At 44.6% G+C, this 17,919-nt stretch overlaps 1 protein-coding gene across 1 annotated transcript in view; it reads left to right on the forward strand.

The window, feature by feature from the left end:
- tmem255a (transmembrane protein 255A) overlaps nucleotides 1-17,919 on the forward strand; it is a 97,275-nt gene that overhangs the window by 69,910 nt on the left and 9,446 nt on the right. The window contains exons 7-8 of the mRNA XM_086000999.1: nucleotides 6,739-6,898; nucleotides 14,361-14,507. Of these exons, the coding sequence (XP_085857125.1) occupies nucleotides 6,739-6,898; nucleotides 14,361-14,507 (307 nt within the window). The remainder of the gene's footprint in view (nucleotides 1-6,738; nucleotides 6,899-14,360; nucleotides 14,508-17,919) is intronic.

Raw genomic sequence — 17,919 nt, forward strand, 5'->3', positions numbered from 1 at the left:
CTCTCCCCCCCCGTCTCTCGCCCTCTCTCCCCCCCCGTCTCTCGCCCTCTCTCCCCCCCCCGTCTCTCGCCCTCTCTCCCCCCCCGTCTCTCGCCCTCTCTCCCCCCCCGTCTCTCGCCCTCTCTCCCCCCCCGTCTCTCGCCCTCTCTCCCCCCCGTCTCTCGCCCTCTCTCCCCCCCCGTCTCTCGCCCTCTCTCCCCCCCCGTCTCTCGCCCTCTCTCCCCCCCCGTCTCTCGCCCTCTCTCCCCCCCCGTCTCTCGCCCTCTCTCCCCCCCCGTCTCTCGCCCTCTCTCCCCCCCCGTCTCTCGCCCTCTCTCCCCCCCCGTCTCTCGCCCTCTCTCCCCCCCCGTCTCTCGCCCTCTCTCCCCCCCCGTCTCTCGCCCTCTCTCCCCCCCCCGTCTCTCGCCCTCTCTCCCCCCCCGTCTCTCGCCCTCTCTCCCCCCCCGTCTCTCGCCCTCTCTCCCCCCCCGTCTCTCGCCCACTCTCCCCCCCCGTCTCTCGCCCTCTCTCCCCCCCCCGTCTCTCGCCCTCTCTCCCCCCCCGTCTCTCGCCCTCTCTCCCCCCCCGTCTCTCGCTCTCCTCCAATCTTAACTCCCCCTCCCTGAGGCTCAGGCTCATAGCGGGTTCCAGTGCGCAGGCGCTCTTTGTAAGCACACCGCCATTGGCCACGATTCCCAGCTCAGTATCGGCTGCCGTTCACATTCTCGGTACCAGCAGGCGCCGAAGCCCACTCCTGCGGGCCTAAAGAACGAGCCTGTGGGACGCGATTGAAAAGAGCGCCTGTGCGCTGGAGCCCGCTCCAGCGGGACTGCACGGCCTGCAACGCCTGGTGCGTGGCAGACTCGATGGAACTGTGCAGCCTCGGGGGAACAGTGCGGCCACTTGTACATTGCTCAAAGGAGCTTTTGCTACGGCAAGAATGGCATGAATTATTTGAGAGTTTTTGCCAAGACCAGGAGACACGAGGCTGTGGGTACAATCCCCACAATAGGAATTGAGTGCATAATTTAAGCTGACAGTTCAGTGCAATACCGAGGAAGTGCTGAAATGGCAAAGTTGACATGTTAAACTGACTGTTCAAGGATCCCATTGCAATATATGAAGAAGAATTCTGCTGGTTTCCAAGCTGCGATCTATCTATCCACCTACACTACCAAAAAATGATGAACTAGTTATTATCTCATTGCTGTTTGTGCAACCTTGCTGTACACAAATTGGCTGCTGCGTTTGCCTACATAATAATGGTGACTACACGTCAAAAATAATTCATTGAGAAGTACTTTGGGACATCCAGAGGATGTGAAAGGCAGTACATAAATGCACTCTCTCTGCCTCTTCCTCCCCCCTCCTCTCCACTTGGAAATTGTTAATCCTAATTTGTTTTGCATTATAGATTTATTATTTTATGTACACTGGATGAGAAAGCCCATATGCTCTCGTCCCACTTCTTATTGAACTCATCCCTGTATCCCCATCCTTACTTCTCCCACTCCACCTCTTCCCAGCCCCATATTTTCAAACAGTCGATCCAGCTGAATGTTATCAATGCCTTTAATAGCTGTAAAGATCTGAATCAGATCTATGTCTACACCTCTCTAGCAAATCCAAACCCAAGGCATGAAGTCTGTCTCGTACACCAAGGATTATCCTCATTGCTCTTCTCTAAACCAGAGCTAAAATGTCCTTCTTAAAGTGGGGGGGGGACCAGAGGGTACGCAATACTCCAGATGAAGCCTCAGCAAAGCCCTTCATTAATGTGAACCCAGTTTTATACTGAACAATAAAGCCCAGTACCCTTCTAGCTTTGGCTGCCTGGCATTGAGCTTGAACCTTTACGAGCATTCATGGACCACTCCCAAGTGTATCTCCATTTCTTCTTTAACTTGCACCCACCCATCTTTGAATTCTGCACGCCTAGGTGCATACACATAGTGCATTTATTTAGAGCACAGAACTGCACACTTATCTACATTGAACCATATTTGCCAATTTGGGGCCCACTTGCCCAATCTGTCTAGTTCCACTTGTGATCTATTTCCTCTTCTAAAGTACAATTTCATATCATCCATAAACTTATAGATTCAGCCCATCGTGCCTGTGCCGGCTCTTTGAAAGAGCTCTCCAATTAGTCCCACTCCCCCTGCCCTTTCCCCATAGCCCTGCAACTTTTTTCCCCTTCAGGTATTTATCCAACTCCCTTTTGAAAGTTATTATTGAATCTGCTTCCACCGCCCTTTCAGGCAGCGCATTCCAGGTCATAACAACTTGCTGCATAAAAAAAATAATTCCTCATCTCCCCTCTGGTTCTTTTGCCAATTACCTTAACTCTGTGTCCTCTGGTTACCGACCCTTCTGCCACTGGAAACAGCTTCTCCTTATTTACTCTATCAAAACCTTTCATGATTTTGAACACCTCTGTCAAATCTCCCCTTAACCTTCTCTGCTCGAAGGAGAACAGCCCCCACTTCTCTAGTCTCTCCACGTAACTGAAGTCCTGCATCCCTGGTACCATTCTCTCTTCTCCATCCTCTCCATGGCCTTGATGTCCTTCCTAAGATTTGGTGCTGAGAATTGGACACAATACTCCAGTGATTTTATAACTCTTTAGCATAACTTCCTTGCTTTTGTACCCTATGCCTCTATTAATAAAGCCAAGGATCCTGTATGCTTTTTTAACAGCCTTCTCAACTTGTCCTACCACCTTCAAAGACTTGTGTACATGCACCCCCCAGGTCTCTCTGTTCCAGCTACCCTTTTAAAATTTACCATTTAGTTTATATTGCTTCTCCTCATTCGTCCTACTAAAATGCAACACTTCACACTTCTCTGCATTAAATTGCATCTGCCACGTGTCTGCCCATTTTACCAGTCTGTCTATGTCCTCCTGAAGTCTGTCACTATCCTCCTCACTGTTTACTACATTTCCCAGTTTCGTGTCATCAGCAAACTTTGTAATTATGCCCTGTATACACAAGTCCAGGTCATTAATGTATATCAAAAACAGCAGTGGTCCTAATCCCAAACCCTGAGGAATACCACTGTATACCTCCCTCCAGTCTGAAAAACAACCTTTCACCACTACTTGTCACCACTACCAGCCACTTCAATTCTGTTAACAAGTCTATTATGTGGCACTTTATAAAACGCTTTTTGAAAGTCCATATACACATCAACCGCACTACCTTCATCAACTCTCTCCGTTACTTCATCAAAGAACTCAATCAAGTTAGTCAAACACGATTTGCCTTTTACAAATCCGTGCTGACTGTCATTTATTAACCCATATTTTTCCAGGTGACAATTAATTTTGTCTCGATTTATTGTCTCAAAGTTTTCCCACCACTGACGTTAGGCTGATTGGCCTGTAGTTGCCGGGTTTATCCCTCTGCCCTGTTTTGAATGGGTGTCACTTTTACAATCCTCCAGTTCTCTAGCACCACTCCCATATCTAAGGAAGATTATGGCCAGAGCCTCCGCTATCTCCACCCTTACTTCCCTCAGCAACCTAGGGTGACCTTTCTACTTTGAGCGCTGCCAACCTTTTTATCCGATCCAATTTCTCCACTGCCTCCTCCTTTACTGTGACATTGGCAGCTTCCTCTTCTTTAGTGAAGACAAATGCAATTTAGTAACAGTGCTTTCAATGTTCTGCTTCAGCTTGTTAATGAACAGGTCTCTGGTGGACCCCACTCGTGGCCAGACCTTATTGGGGAAACACTCCCATTTCAAACCGCCTCTGGCTGATTTGCAATCCATCCCCCTTGACACCATTGTTCTTAATTTTAGTGCAAAGTCCCTCATCTGGCACTTTGTTGAAAAACCTTTTTAGAAATACAAGTAAATGACATTGTTACGTCCCAAACTAATCCTTGTGAATTTGGAATCCAGGGGCAACACTTTAAAAAGGTAGAATGATAGCTTTTCTCACTGGCTATTGACCAGGAGAAGGATATTGCCTTGTAAAAGCTGCTAATCTACACGTGAAATATTATGCTATAATATTACATTTTGAAAAAACAGTCCTGTATTAAGTGCTGCTTTTATCGTTTCTATATATATATTTTGCTATATTCACTCTCATACAGAAAACACTGCTCACTAATTATGGTCAACCAGATCCCAGTTTTACCTTATCTCATGCATTATTTTAGTACAATATGTACAGTAAAAACAACCAAAATACAGGTAGGGGAATGGGGGAGAAGTGTGGTACCCCAGGAAAGGTCTGATCAGGATATAGGATTGCTGTAAAGACTGGCTCCTTCCGTTGTGAATGTGCAAGAATTGGTGGATTTGTGGAAGTTGGGTAACAAGGTAGTGAGAACAGCTGAATTGGACAGTGCAAAACAAGTAGGAGATGAATTGCAGAAAGGCCGACAGGTCCATTCGCCCTGCTTCTTTCAGCAGGCCTGTACAATAATGTATTTAGTCTGATGAGGGAGCCAAATAACCGCAGGTAACACGTCCAAGAAAGGATTAAGAACTCTGCAATCTCTCCCTGACCTCCTGAAGGGTAACTGAGTGAAAATTCGAATATATCAATCTGACAATGTAACATAGTGGTAAAGGTCCTTTTTTGTCTCTGCCTTTGAAAACAACAATAGGATTAAAGGTTCTTGGTGTCAGTACAGATAAATGCTTCTGAGCTGCTGGCGCCATGGGTAATCATGACATGGAAAGTAACTGGTTATAGGTAAATAACGTATGTTATCCATTCAAAAATGTGCTGGAGTTTTCTTCATTACCTGTGCTGACGGGAAGGGAAAAATTTCAGAGGCTTCCCTTGAGAGATTTAGGCCAGAATTTGCTGCAATGGCGCATCTCGCAGTGAACGACGCTAATTGGACTTTTTTTCACCTCACCGTTCACATCGCGTTAATTTGTCGCCGCAAATTGCCAGATTTGTTACGAATTAATAATGGCGAGCACCGTTACTGCGTCATTATTATCTCAGCAATTTATGGCCCATTAAATACATTGTGCAGAATACGTTGTCGGGTAAATTGCCCGTAGCCAGTGAAAGAATGGGCTTCCCTCGTTTGTTCTATTAATGGAGGTTTGGGTCGCAGTGAACTTCCTAGTGACTGAGGCAAGGGCTGTATTTGCAGGGCCCCCCTCTCCCTCCTACTGCCTATTAATAGGAATGTGTGTGTGGAGATGTGAGCAAGTGGCTTGCTTGCTGTAATTCACTGGAATATATTTCTTGCTACTTTATATTTTCAATATCATTTCGGTTAGGAATATACACAACAACAATTCTCAATTTCCTTTGCTGTTTGGGCATGAATGAATTGGTGCCACGGTAAAATACATAGAGGGGTGCATCTCTGTGGAGAACGGGAATACAATTAGGGTGAAATTGCTCTACTCCCCAGAAACCCTATAAATAAACCCAATGATAAGTATGTCACTGAATACCAAGTCGTTTAACTATGTAAACTATAAATGGCAATCATTAGTGCAATCATTAGCCTCATTAATATTTTCTATTCTTTAACCACTTGGTGTTGATAACATTCATGCATTTTATTTTATCAAAAGTCGAATTAGCCCCTTTACACATTCAACCACAGTACATTGTTTTAAAATTTGCCTCATCAATATATTTTCCCAAACGCATTTTTTTTTTGTGATATACAAATGTTATTCTGTGTCTCAGTCAACTGACACACAGGTTTACGTATTCAAAACAATTAATTGAACCTAGTGTTTTAAAAGCTTTCCCACACATTAGAAGGCATTTCTATTTCCAAGAAAAAGCAGGTATAGTTTCAGTTTGGATAATGATACAGTACCTTAGGATAGTTGGACTGCGTTCTCTCCTGAAAGGAATCTGCCGCTTTGTACCGGGACTTGTATCTAGTAACAGCTTGATTCTAATACTTAGAATCATAGAATGGTTACAGCACAGAAGAAGGCCATTCGGCCCGTTGAGCTCGTGCCAGCTCACTGCAAGAGCACCTCAACTAGTCACACTCCCCCCGCCCTTTCCCCGTAGCCCTGCAAATGTTTTTCTTTCAGGTACTTATCCAACTTCCTTTTGAAAGCCGTGATTGAGTCTGCCTCCACCACCCTCGCAGGCAGTGAATTCCAGATCCTAACCACTTATGCAGCCTTTGACTCGTCTGCCAATCACCTTAAATCTGTGTCCTCTGGTTCTCGACCCTTCCGCCAATGGGAACAGTTTCTCTCTATCTACTCTGTCCAGACCCCTCATGATTTTGAACACCTCTATCAAATCTCCTCTCAACCTTCTCTGCTCTAAGGAGAACAACCCCAGCTTCTCCAGTCTATCCGCGAAGTCCCTCGTCCCTGGAATCATTCTCGCAAATCTTTTCTGCACCCTCTTCAGCTTTTATCTTCGCACTTTGTAAATTTGATGTTTTCGCTGCACTGTATTTATGAAGGATGAATAGAATAAGAGGGAACTACAAATATATTCATATGTTAAACCAAATTTATTTTTGATAAATGGTTTGGAAAGTATTGTGTACCCATGCATGAGAGCACTGGATACTCAGCTCACAGAGTCGGGTCCAGCTGCCTGGATCTCCAAACCAGTCGCCTCAACTAGATGGATGTCGCTGAATAAAGTGGCTGGTCAAGTTGTGCGTCCTGCTTAGTTGCAGGATGGGATATTAGCCCCTGAAGCGTTTACTCTTCCATTTTTGGAGTGGAGGACATTCGGGGTTATGTGGTGTGAGGACTTTCTCATCTTTTTGTGTTCTTTTAATACAGTCGAGACACTTTGGGTGGTTATTACGAATATAATGATGTCGAAAGTTGCCAAGAGGTTATCCACCTGTACCACCTGCTGTGGTCGTCGACAATCCTCAACGTCGTGGGTTTATTTCTGGGAATCATCACAGCGGCAGTCCTCGGATCCTTTAAAGATATGGTATTGAACTTTCTCTGCTTTATTTATACAAGCAATTCACAGATCACAGAAATCACAGAAACCCCACAATGCAGATAGAGGCCATTTCGGCCCATCGAGCCTGCACCGACACATATCCCACCCGATCCCCGTAACCCCTACACCAACACATATCCCACCCTATCCCCGTAACCCCACGTATTTAATCCCCCTAACACTAAGGGTCAATTTATCATAGCCAATCAACCTAACCTGCCCATTTTTGGACTGTGGGAGGAAACCGGAGCACCCGGAGAAAACCCACGCAAACACGGGGAGAATGTGCAAACTCCACACAGACAGTCACCTGAGGCCGGATTCGAACCCGGGTCCCTGGCGCTGTGAGGCAACAGTGCTAACCACTATGCCACCGTGTGGGATAATGTCATTTTATCTGCATTGTCATTTGTTTGTGTGAGGTAGGAGTAAGTAAAAAGTTGCCCTTCTCCTTTTTGGAGCGGATGTGGAGCAAGATCTCCCTCCGATCCACTCCAGACACTTGAGCACATAATCTAGGCCGACACTCCAGTGCAGTGCTGAGGGAGTGCCGCACTGTCGGAGGTGCCGTCTTTCAGATGCGATGTTAAACCGAGGCCCCGTCTGCTCTCTCAGGTGGATGTAAAAGATCCCATGGCACTATTTTGAAGAAGAGCAGGGGAGTTCTCCCCAGTGTCCTGGCCAATATTTATCCCTCAACCAACATCACTAAAACAGATTATCTGGTCATTATCACATTGCTGTTTGTGGGAGCTTGCTGTGCGCACATTGGCTGCCGCGTTTCCTATATTACAACAGTGACTACTCTTCAAAAAGTACTTCATTGGCTGTAAAGCACTCTTTGACGTCCTGAGGTCATGAAAGGCGCTATATAAATGCAAGTCTTTCTTCTTTTAATCACATAGCATTCTCCAAACAAGAAGGTAACAAGCTCACCTGTCTTTTTTTTTAATTTGTTCATGGGATGTGGGCATCGCTGGCAAGGCCAGCATTTATTGCACATCCCTAATTGCCCTTGAGAAGGTGGAGGTGAGCCGCCTTCTTGAACCGCTGCAGTCCGTGTGGTGAAGGTACTCCCACAGTACTGTCAGGGAGGGAGTTCCAAGATTCTGACCCAGCGACGATGAAGGAATGGCAATATACTTCTAAGTGAGGACGGTGTGTGACTTGGAGGGGAACTTGCAGGTGATGGTGTTCCCAGTAACTCAATCCTGGGAAAGGTTTGTAGTAATCTCTAAAATGAAGAGCTGCTGTTCCTCTGAATTTTTTTCCGCCCTCTCACAGTGGCTATGTGCTACTTTCCCTCGCGGGCTCACCTCAGCGGCGGTCCTGGGCAAGTCCCTCTGGTGACACGTTGCTTTTTGCAATTCTGCATTATTCTGTGCTCACGTAATCCACTGGAATTTCATCCTTTGTGATTAAAAGTGTGTGAGTAATGCAAAGGGCATTCATTGTTGGATTAAAAAGAAAAGTTACACAAATTATTTATTACTTTGTTTGCAGTAGCTAAGCCCCTGCGTGAGAAGGGAACTTTTTATTTCACTGCCTCTTTAATCAGTAACGGACAGGAAAAGATCACCTTTCGCACAATAATACATCCAATTATTGCACAGAATATTTTTCTTAAAAATTGAGGTAATACAAAAAAGAGTAATGGCCTATATTATCCCTTTTAAAGTGAAGTGAAATTTGGAGTTGTGATTTTTTTTTTGTTGCTGATCTTTCTAGTGTCTGAGGTCTATATTTTTGGGGGGCGGCGGGGGGTCCAAGTAATTTTAAATCTGGATTCAGCCCAGGCCTTGGGTGGTCATGCCTTATATGGACGAGCTTATAGCGATTCGATGATGCTGCGCCTGCCAAGGCGTCCAGTGTGCGCGCGCGCATTCTGAGCCAGAAGTGCACGGCCGCCATATTGGTATCGATGTCAAAAGAGGCATCCGGGGGCCTAGGCCTGAAATAAAATTTTAAAAAATCATTCATAGGATGCGTGCATCACGGGCAGGGCCAGCATTTCTTGCCCTCGAGAAGGTGGTGGTGAGCCGCCACCTTGAACCGCTGCAGTTTTTCCGTAGCAGTTTGATACAACTGTGTGGCTCGCTAGGCCATTTCAGAGGGCAGTTAAGAATCAACCACATTGCTGTGGGTCTGGAGTCACATACAGGCCAGACCGGGTAAGGACGGCAGATTTCCTTCCCTGAAGGGCATTAGTGAACCAGATGGGTTTTTACGACAATCCGGTTTGTTTCATGGTCACCATTACTGATACCAGCTTTTTATTCCAAATTTATTTAATTAACTGAATTTAAATTCCCCAGCTGCCGGGGTGGGATTTGAACTCATGTCTCCGGATCATTAGTCGCGGCCTCTGGATTACTAGACCAGTAACATAACTACTCTGCTACCATTCCCATAAAAATGGGCTTTATGTCCTTTGCATATACAAATAGGGGAACTAAAAACCGTTAGGCTGGCTATAACCAATTTCTAGGCCCAGGTTCCACTTGGAAGACACAGAGTATTCCGATTGCCCACTAAAGCCTGCACATCTGCCAATGCACTTTATTATGGTCATATTTATGCTAACATACTGCAAGCCAAATGTATAAATGTATGTTGAATGTTTAAGTGTCCTAATCCAAATTGTACACTCTCGGGAGCCGCAAGCCTACATTTCGTTGTACTGCACTTGTGCACTAACAATGACAATAAAAGTTGATTTGATTTGATTTGATTGGTGCTGATTCATGATCACTAGTATTAGAAAACTAAATTAGTATCATAATTTATAACATCCGATTAGAATTGTAACAGAGCCCCATAAGGTGAGTGCATCGCTTAAGATGGTACTCAGCCATTCAGCCCAGGAATAACTCAAATTCGGTCCAGATTTTGTGCTAATTTAGCTGATGGGGTAATCGTAGGGTATTATAATTGGTCTCTATGACCCTGGGGCAGGCAGAGAACGTTTAACCTGGATTCCTGCCCTCGATCACTGTCCAGTGACCTCCACGAGAAAGAGCTTATGGGTGGCTGTTAATGCAGGCAGTACTGATGCCCCATTTACTGACTGGTTCTACGTATGAAATGAAACCCACACATGGGTTTGTGTTTGTATTCTCTGACGTAAGAAAACTACTAGGCACTTGGTCTAAGCATTAAACAAAGCTTTAATCAACTGTTTTACAACATGGAGGTCTAGTTGTGTCCTTCACTAGTTCCTGTTAAGAATGTCCTGCGCAAGCTGGGCCCGTGCCCGAGTATTTATACTCTCCCTGGACAGCGCCACCTGCAGGCCGCTCAGTATTATTTCATAAGTCTTTCTTTCATGAATGACTGATTCATGTCATTCTCCACACACAGGGTAGTAGAAATCTGTAATTCTCTCCTCCCAAAAGGCTATTGATACTGCAGGACAACTTAAGCTTTCAAGCCTGAGATCGATAGATTTTTGTTAGGTAAGGGCATCAAGGGATGTGGAGCTGAGGCGGGGAAATAGAGTTGAGGTACAGACCAGCCATGATCTAATTGAATGGCGGAGCGGACTCGAGGGGCTGAATGGCCTGCTCCTGTTCCAATGTAGAGTAGTCACTGCTGTGAATTAACGGAATGCTGCTCGCACGTGTGGAATGGTGCCCCAGCGTGAGCCTGCACCTTGAGAAGAGGAATATTTGGAATTTTAAAAAAGTGCTGAGACAAGACAGTTCTAGAGTGTTGCGATCTCCTAGCGCCCAAGTATTGTCACATAACTGCCTCAGAGACACACTTCGGAGCTGTGCAGTGCTGGTAATTATTAGCTGCCTCTTTACAGAGCTGTAACTACCACAGAATTCCTTTACCATGCCGGCTTCAAGGTGCTAAGACTGTGTGATAAATGGGCAGGTATTATTACTTATTTCTTAACTCTGCAAGGGTTAGCCTGACGGCAGTGATTAGCACTCCCGCAAGGCGTAATTAGGAATTGCGTTGAGTGAACAGTTTAAAATGAATTTGGCTCTTAAAAGAATGTGTCGTCTGATGTGGTTTCTTTGATTTTTTTTCTGTTTCTTCTGAGCTCTTCAAGTTTTTTTTAATTCTCCTATTCGGCTGAGTTATGTTCACTTGAGGAAGCAAAAATAAATTCTGATGATGAAATAGGACTGGTACGGGGTTGTGTGCTACTTTCAGTTTTGAAAAATAACTCTGACCTTGTTAAAGAATCTATACCAAAAAATGTCTCTCCAATACCAGCTCATCATTATTGAGAAGTTGTGTATCATTTGGGACTCATGCCTGCGCTGACCCTAAAAAGACATGACCAAGGCTATGATGCATTGAATAATACGTCAAATTTAAATAATATTCATTTAGAAGTATCGTACGTGAAGAGTTTTTACAAAAATTGCCCCTTTTTCTATAGTATTAAGATACCACTAACCTCCTCATTGAGGGTCTCAGTATCCTTGGACTAAGGAGAGAGAAAATCAGCCAGGGCTCCCTGGTCACTATACAGGAAAGCCCATGAGGTAGATCTTGGCTTTATGCGGTAGTGTAAAACAGGCTGCCGACTCACTATTGTCCATTTTGCACTATCGCACAAAGTCAAGAGTCATGTGTGTGCATTGGGTGAGGATAGGATCTGGCTCACCTATAATGCCACCACACAGTCAAACAGCCTTGCCAATCCTCACTGTCTAGGCTGACGTGTAAAGAATAGCAATTTTGACACGGCATTAGAGGACTTCCATGGCCTATGGAGCCTTATCCCACCATGAGTCACTCTGTTCAGTCTGGCGAGAAGATTGGGAGCACTGGAAGGGGGGCAAGCGATTTCTCCAACTGCCTCCCATGCTCTAGAACCAGGTGATGTTGGTTGAGTAGCTATAGTGTGCTATCGGGAGTCATGGTCAGACCCCGTTAACATTGAGTCAGGTACCTTCAATAGAACCTCCCAGTGGCTCCGTTGGTAAAGATACAGTAATCCCTCCCCAACCGCGGGGGATATGTCCCCGAAAACCCCCGTAGTTAGTAAAACCGCGGTTGGCAAATACAGTATAAATGTTCAAATAACACAATAAAAAAGAATATAAAAGCAATAAAATCATGTTATTTACCTTAATCCTAAATTAAAAACCGTGTATACGCAAAAATTCACTGCCGCGGTTGGCAAAAGTTGTCGCAGAGAGGAAACCGTGTATACTTGAAATCCGCGTATGGCAAAACCGTGGTTGGGGCGGGATTCCTGTACTGTGCTGAGTTTGGAATTGAGCCATAGAACCAGGAAGGTCCCAGGATTGTTGGCTGGTCTGTGCGATTTAGGTGGTCTCAGCAAGGGCAGCACGTAGTGTGCTGCAAATGGTCTCAACCCACACTGGGCTATGAAATGTGGAAAAGTAGCTAGGTGCCGCACTCTAATCACTATCCACTCATTCTTGCTGGAAAGTGTAAAGCTCGCTGATGTTCACGTGCTAGGCTCAAACATTTCCCTAGGACCTATGTCCCCTCAGCAGAGAGGTCAATAACCAGGGGGGTATAGATTTAAAGTAATTGGTAGAAGGATTAGAGGGGAGTTGAGAACTTTTTTTCACCCAGAGGGTGGTGGGGGTCTGGAACTCGCAGCCTGAAAGGGTGGTAGAGGCAGAAACCCTATAATCATATTTAAAAAGTACTTGGATATGAGCTTGACGTACTGTAACCTATAGGGCTACGGACCAAGAACTGGAAAGTGGAATAAGGCCATTTTTGGCCGGCACTGACACAATCGGTCCTTGGACCCCAGCTATTCACAATATACATTAATGATCTAGATAAGGGAACTAGATGTAATATCTCCAAGTTTGCAGATGACACAAAGCTGGGTGGGCATGTGTGCTACGAGGAGGATACCGAGAAACTCCAGGATGATTTGGACAGGTTGGGTGATTGGGCAGAAGCGTGGCAGATGCAATATAACGTGGATAAATGCGAGGTTATCCACTTTGGTGTCAAAAACAGAAAGGCAGACTATTATCTGAATGGCAATAGATTGGGAGAAGGGAAAGTGCAACGAGACCTGGGTGTCCATGTGCACCAGTCGCTGAAGGTAAGCATGCAGGTGCAGCAGGCGGTTAAGAAGGCAAATGGTATGTTGGCCTTCATAGCAAAAGGGTTTGAGTACAGGAGCAAGGATGTCCTGCTGCAGTTGTACAGGGCCTTGGTGAGACCACATCTTGAGTATTGTGTGCAGTTTTGGTCGCCTTATCTGAGGAAGGATGTTCTTGCCATGGAAGGAGTTCAGCGAAGATTCACAAGGCTGATCCCTGGGATGGCAGGAATGACGTATGAGGAGAGATTGGGTCGATTGGGCTTATACTCGCTGGAGTTTAGAAGAATGAGAGGGGATCTCATTGAAACTTATAAAATTCTGACAGGTCTGGACAAACTAGATGCAGGTAGAATGTTCCTGATGGTCGGAGAGTCCAGAACCAGGGGTCACAGTCTAAGGGTAAGGGGTAAGCCATTTAGGACTGAGATGAGGAAGAATTTCTTCACCCAGAGAGTGGTGAACCTGTGGAATTCTCTACCACAGAAGGCGGTTGAGGCCAAGTCTTTAAATATATTCAAGAAGGAGTTAGATATATTTCTTAGAGCTAAAGGTATCAAGGGATATGGGGAGAAGGCAGGTACGGGGTACTGAGTTTGGATGATCAGCCATGATCTCATCGAATGGCAGAGCAGGCTCGAGGGGCCGAATGGCCGACTCCTGCTCCTATCTTCTATGTTTCTATGTTTTAATGGGCCGAATGGCCTCCTTCTGTGCCGTAAATTTCTATGATTTGAGGAGTGGCTGCTTGGGAAGAGTACCAGATGGCAGCTGGTACCTGAATGTACCCCAGCATGGGACGGTGCGGGCAGGAGTGGGGAATTTATTATTTCTTGTATAAATAATTTTAAACTACAGCTCACAAATACAATTTTTAAACTTTTTTTAAAAAAAAAGTAAAACAATTTCTCCAGCTTTTTAATCCGCGTGCATTGGAGAAATATTTAAACATTTGTTGCATCTCGAGTAACATTGCGGGAGCATTCCCATTGGAAGAATACTTTCAGTTGACTGTGCACATGCCAGTTATCTGTCTTCTCATTGGCAGTGTGGGTTGATGGCGGGCAATGGTGCTCCCAGTTGTGATGCCTTTTATATGGTCAAAATTCAGAACGGAAATGTTCACACTGATGCAAATAGCACAAAATAGTGTTACTCTTAAAAAAAAATTTTAAAAAAAAATTACATCAGCCTTTGATTTCATCCACATCAGCCTGGGAACTGCTTAACAACAACAATTTGTATTTATATTTGTATTTAACTGAAATAACAGTGTAAAACTTTTAAGTAGTTTATAAGGAGGTAGTGGTTTCAGAAGTGATTTAAGATGAGTTCATCCCTGTTGGACCCATGTGGTTATATGTCTCTTTTTCTCTGATATTACTCCAGCAGACCCCTACTGCTTCTCATATCACCTGTGCACCTGAACCTTCACCTCCACCCATAATGTATGATCCTGGACAGCATGTACTGGCCTATACAAACTTTTACCCTGGGCCTCCACACCTGCCACCTTACAGCCCATATGATATTCAGGTACTTATCTGTCAAAATGTTTAAGATAATATCACTGCCTCTTCTTCCAATACTTTATCCACTTCAGTAATGAAATGTATTTACTTCTGTAATATTTGCTGAGTGTATGTTCTTTAAATCTTGCTACTCTTTGATACCAAAGCTTTTGGCAGTGCTTTAAGATTAGAGCAGTGTCAGCTTTTTCAATAGGTAAACACAATGCATGATGTCACTGAGCCATATGGACCAGAAGGTTCTCAGACTTGTTGCTTGGTCTGTGCTAGGATAGCTGATCTATGTGGCCATGTTACAATTGGCCTCAGCATAATTGGGCTTCGAAGGGTAAGAAAAGTCAGACAGGGTACACTTGGACCACACTTGGAGTACTGTGTACAATTCCGGTCACCATATTATACAAAGGATATAGAGGCACTGGAGAGGGTGCGGAGAAGATTTATAAGGATGATACCAGAAATGCGAGGGTATACATATCAGAAAAGGAAGAACTGTCTGGGTCTTTCTCTTGAAAAGAGATGGTTGAGGGGTGACCTAATAGAGGTCTTTAAAATTATGAAAGGTTTTGATAGAGTGGATACAGAGAGAATGTTTCCACTTGTGGGGAAGAGCATAATTAGAGGCCATCAATATAAGATAGTCACCAAGAAATCCAATAGGGAATCCAGAAGAAACTTCTTTACCCAGAGAGTGGTGAGAATGTGGAACTCGCTACCACAGGGAGTGGTTGAAGCGAATAGTATAGATGCATTTAAGGGGAGGTTAGATAAGCATATGAGGGAGAAGGGAATAGAGGGTTATGCTGATAGAGTTAGAATCATAGAAAGTTACAGCACGGAAGGAGGCCATTTTGTGCACCCTCTCCAGCGCCGGCCAACAAAGAGCTATCCAGCCTAATCCCACTTCCCAGCTCTTGGTCCGTAGCCCTGCAGGTTACAGCATCCCAAGTGCACATCCAGTACTTTTTAAATGTGGTTAGGGTTCCTGCCTCTACCACCCTTTCAGGCAGTGAGTTCCAGACCCCCACAACCCTCTGGGTGAAGAAATCTCCCCTCAAATCCCCTCTAAACCTTCCCCCAATTACTTTAAATCTGTGCCCCCTGGTTTTTGACCCCTCTGGTAAGGGAAATAGATCCTTTCTATCCACTTTATCTATGCCCCTCATAATTTTATACACCTCAATAAGGTCTCCCCTCAGCCTCCTCTGTTCCAAGGAAAACAGACCCAGCCTATCCAGTCTTTCCTCATAGCTAAGATTCTCTACTCTCGGCGTGGGCTACCCTCTCTAGTGCAATCACATCTTTCCTGTAATGTGGTGACCAGAACTGCACACAGTACTCTAGCTGAGGCCTAACTGTTTTATACAGTTGAAGCATAACCCCCCTGCTCTTGTATTCTATGCCACGGCTAATAAAGGCAAGCATTCTATATGCCTTCTTAACCACCTTATCTACTTGGCCTGCTACCTTCAGGGATCTGTGGACATGCACTCCAAGGTTCCTTTGTTCATCTACACTACTCAGTGTCCTACCATTTAATGTGTATTCCCTTTCCTTGTTAGCCCTCCCCAAATGCATTACCTCACACTTCTCCGGATTGAATTCCATTTACCACTAATCTGCCCACCTGACCAATTTATTGATATCTTCCTGCAGTCTACAGCATCCTTCTTCAGTATCAACCACACAGCCGATTTTAGTATCATCTGCAAACTTCTTAATCATACCCCCTATATTCAAGTCTAGATCATTGATATATACCACAAAAAGCAAGGGACCTAGTACTGAGCCCTGCGGAACCCCACTGGAAACAGCCTTCCAGTCACAAAAACACCCATCAACCATTACCCTCTGCTTCCTGTCTCCGAGCCAGTTTTGAATCCAACTTGACACTTTGCCCTGGATCCCATAGGCTTTTAACTTTGTGACCAGTCTGCCATGTGGAACCTTATCAAAAGCCTTGCGAAAGTCCATATACACTACATCAAATGCACTACCCTCATCTACCCTTCTTGTTACCTCCTCAAAAAATTAATCAAGTTTGTCAGACAGGACCTTCCCTTAACAAATCCGTGCTGACTATCCTTGGTTAATCTGTGTCTTTCTAAATGAAGATTTAGAGTTAGATGAGGAAAGACGAGAGGAGGTTCGAGTGGAGCATAAACACTGGCATGGACTGGTTGGGCCGAATGGTCTATTTCTATATATCCTATGTAACATAGAAACATAGAAGGTAGGAGCAGGAGTAGGTCATTCAGCCCCTCGAGCCTGCTGCGCCATTTAATGAGATCATAGCTGATCATCCAAATTCAGTACCCTGTCCCTGCTTTCTCCTCATATCCCTTGATCCCATTAGCTTTAAGAAATATATCTAACTCATTCTTGAATATATTTAATGAATTGGCCTCCACTGCCTTCTGTGGTAGAGAATTCCACAGGTTCACCACTCTCTGGGTGAAGAAATCCTCTTCATCTCAGTCCTAAATGGCTTACCCCTTATCCTTAGACTGTGACCCCTGGTTCTGGACTCCCCGCCATCGGGAACATCCTTCCTGCATCTAGTCGGTCTAGTCCTGTTAGAATTTTATAAGTTTCAATGCGATCCCCTCTCATTCTTCTAAACTCCCGCGAGTACAAGCCCAATCGACCCAATCTCTCCTCATACGTCATTCCTGCCATCCCAGGTATCAGCCTGGTGAATCTTCGCTGCACTCCTTCCATGACAAGAACATCCTTCCTCAGATAAGGTAAGTGTGGCATGTATAGGAAGGGACACTTAACATTCAAACTGCAGAGATGATGTTGTTGGGTAAGACACGGATAGCCTGGCTGATTCATGCCTGTAAGTAAAGCGTGCAGTCAATTACTGGGTACACGCCCAGCTTCTAACAATATATAATTGCTGGCAGTGCAGTCACTTAATGCTGCATCCTACCAGAGGGTTTCTCTCTCAGCTCGCTGATACAGTCCTCTCCAATCTTCAGATTATCCTGCTGCAGGGTAGGTGGGTTGCGGAGCGTGGGGGGAAATTGAAAGTAAATATATCTTTAAAGAAAGAATTTATGTTTAAAGGTTTTAATGCCAATTAACAATACCTCCTTTAATAGTCTGTTGTTGGTTTGGTAGTGACTGACTGCTAGTTTTATCTGTAAAATTGTAATTGCAAGATTTGCTATTTTTTAAAGAAACTATTTCTATTTAACTCTGGATGCTAGTTATTGTATGGCTTTACTCTTTAAACAAGGTGTCTAATCATGTAAAAATGAAAGGTGCCATGAAAAGTGTAATAAATTAGACATTTTAGAGCAGTATTGTAATAAATGCTTGATAAATTTTATATGAGCATGTTTGTATAACATGGGAATATTTGATAGTAAACACCATGTAAACAAAAAATCATAGGCATTAGGGTGCACTGT

The sequence above is a fragment of the Somniosus microcephalus genome, chromosome 1 (genome assembly GCF_052327205.1).
Source record: "Somniosus microcephalus isolate GS21.2 chromosome 1, FLI_Smic_1.0, whole genome shotgun sequence".
NCBI classification, from domain to species: domain Eukaryota; kingdom Metazoa; phylum Chordata; class Chondrichthyes; order Squaliformes; family Somniosidae; genus Somniosus; species Somniosus microcephalus.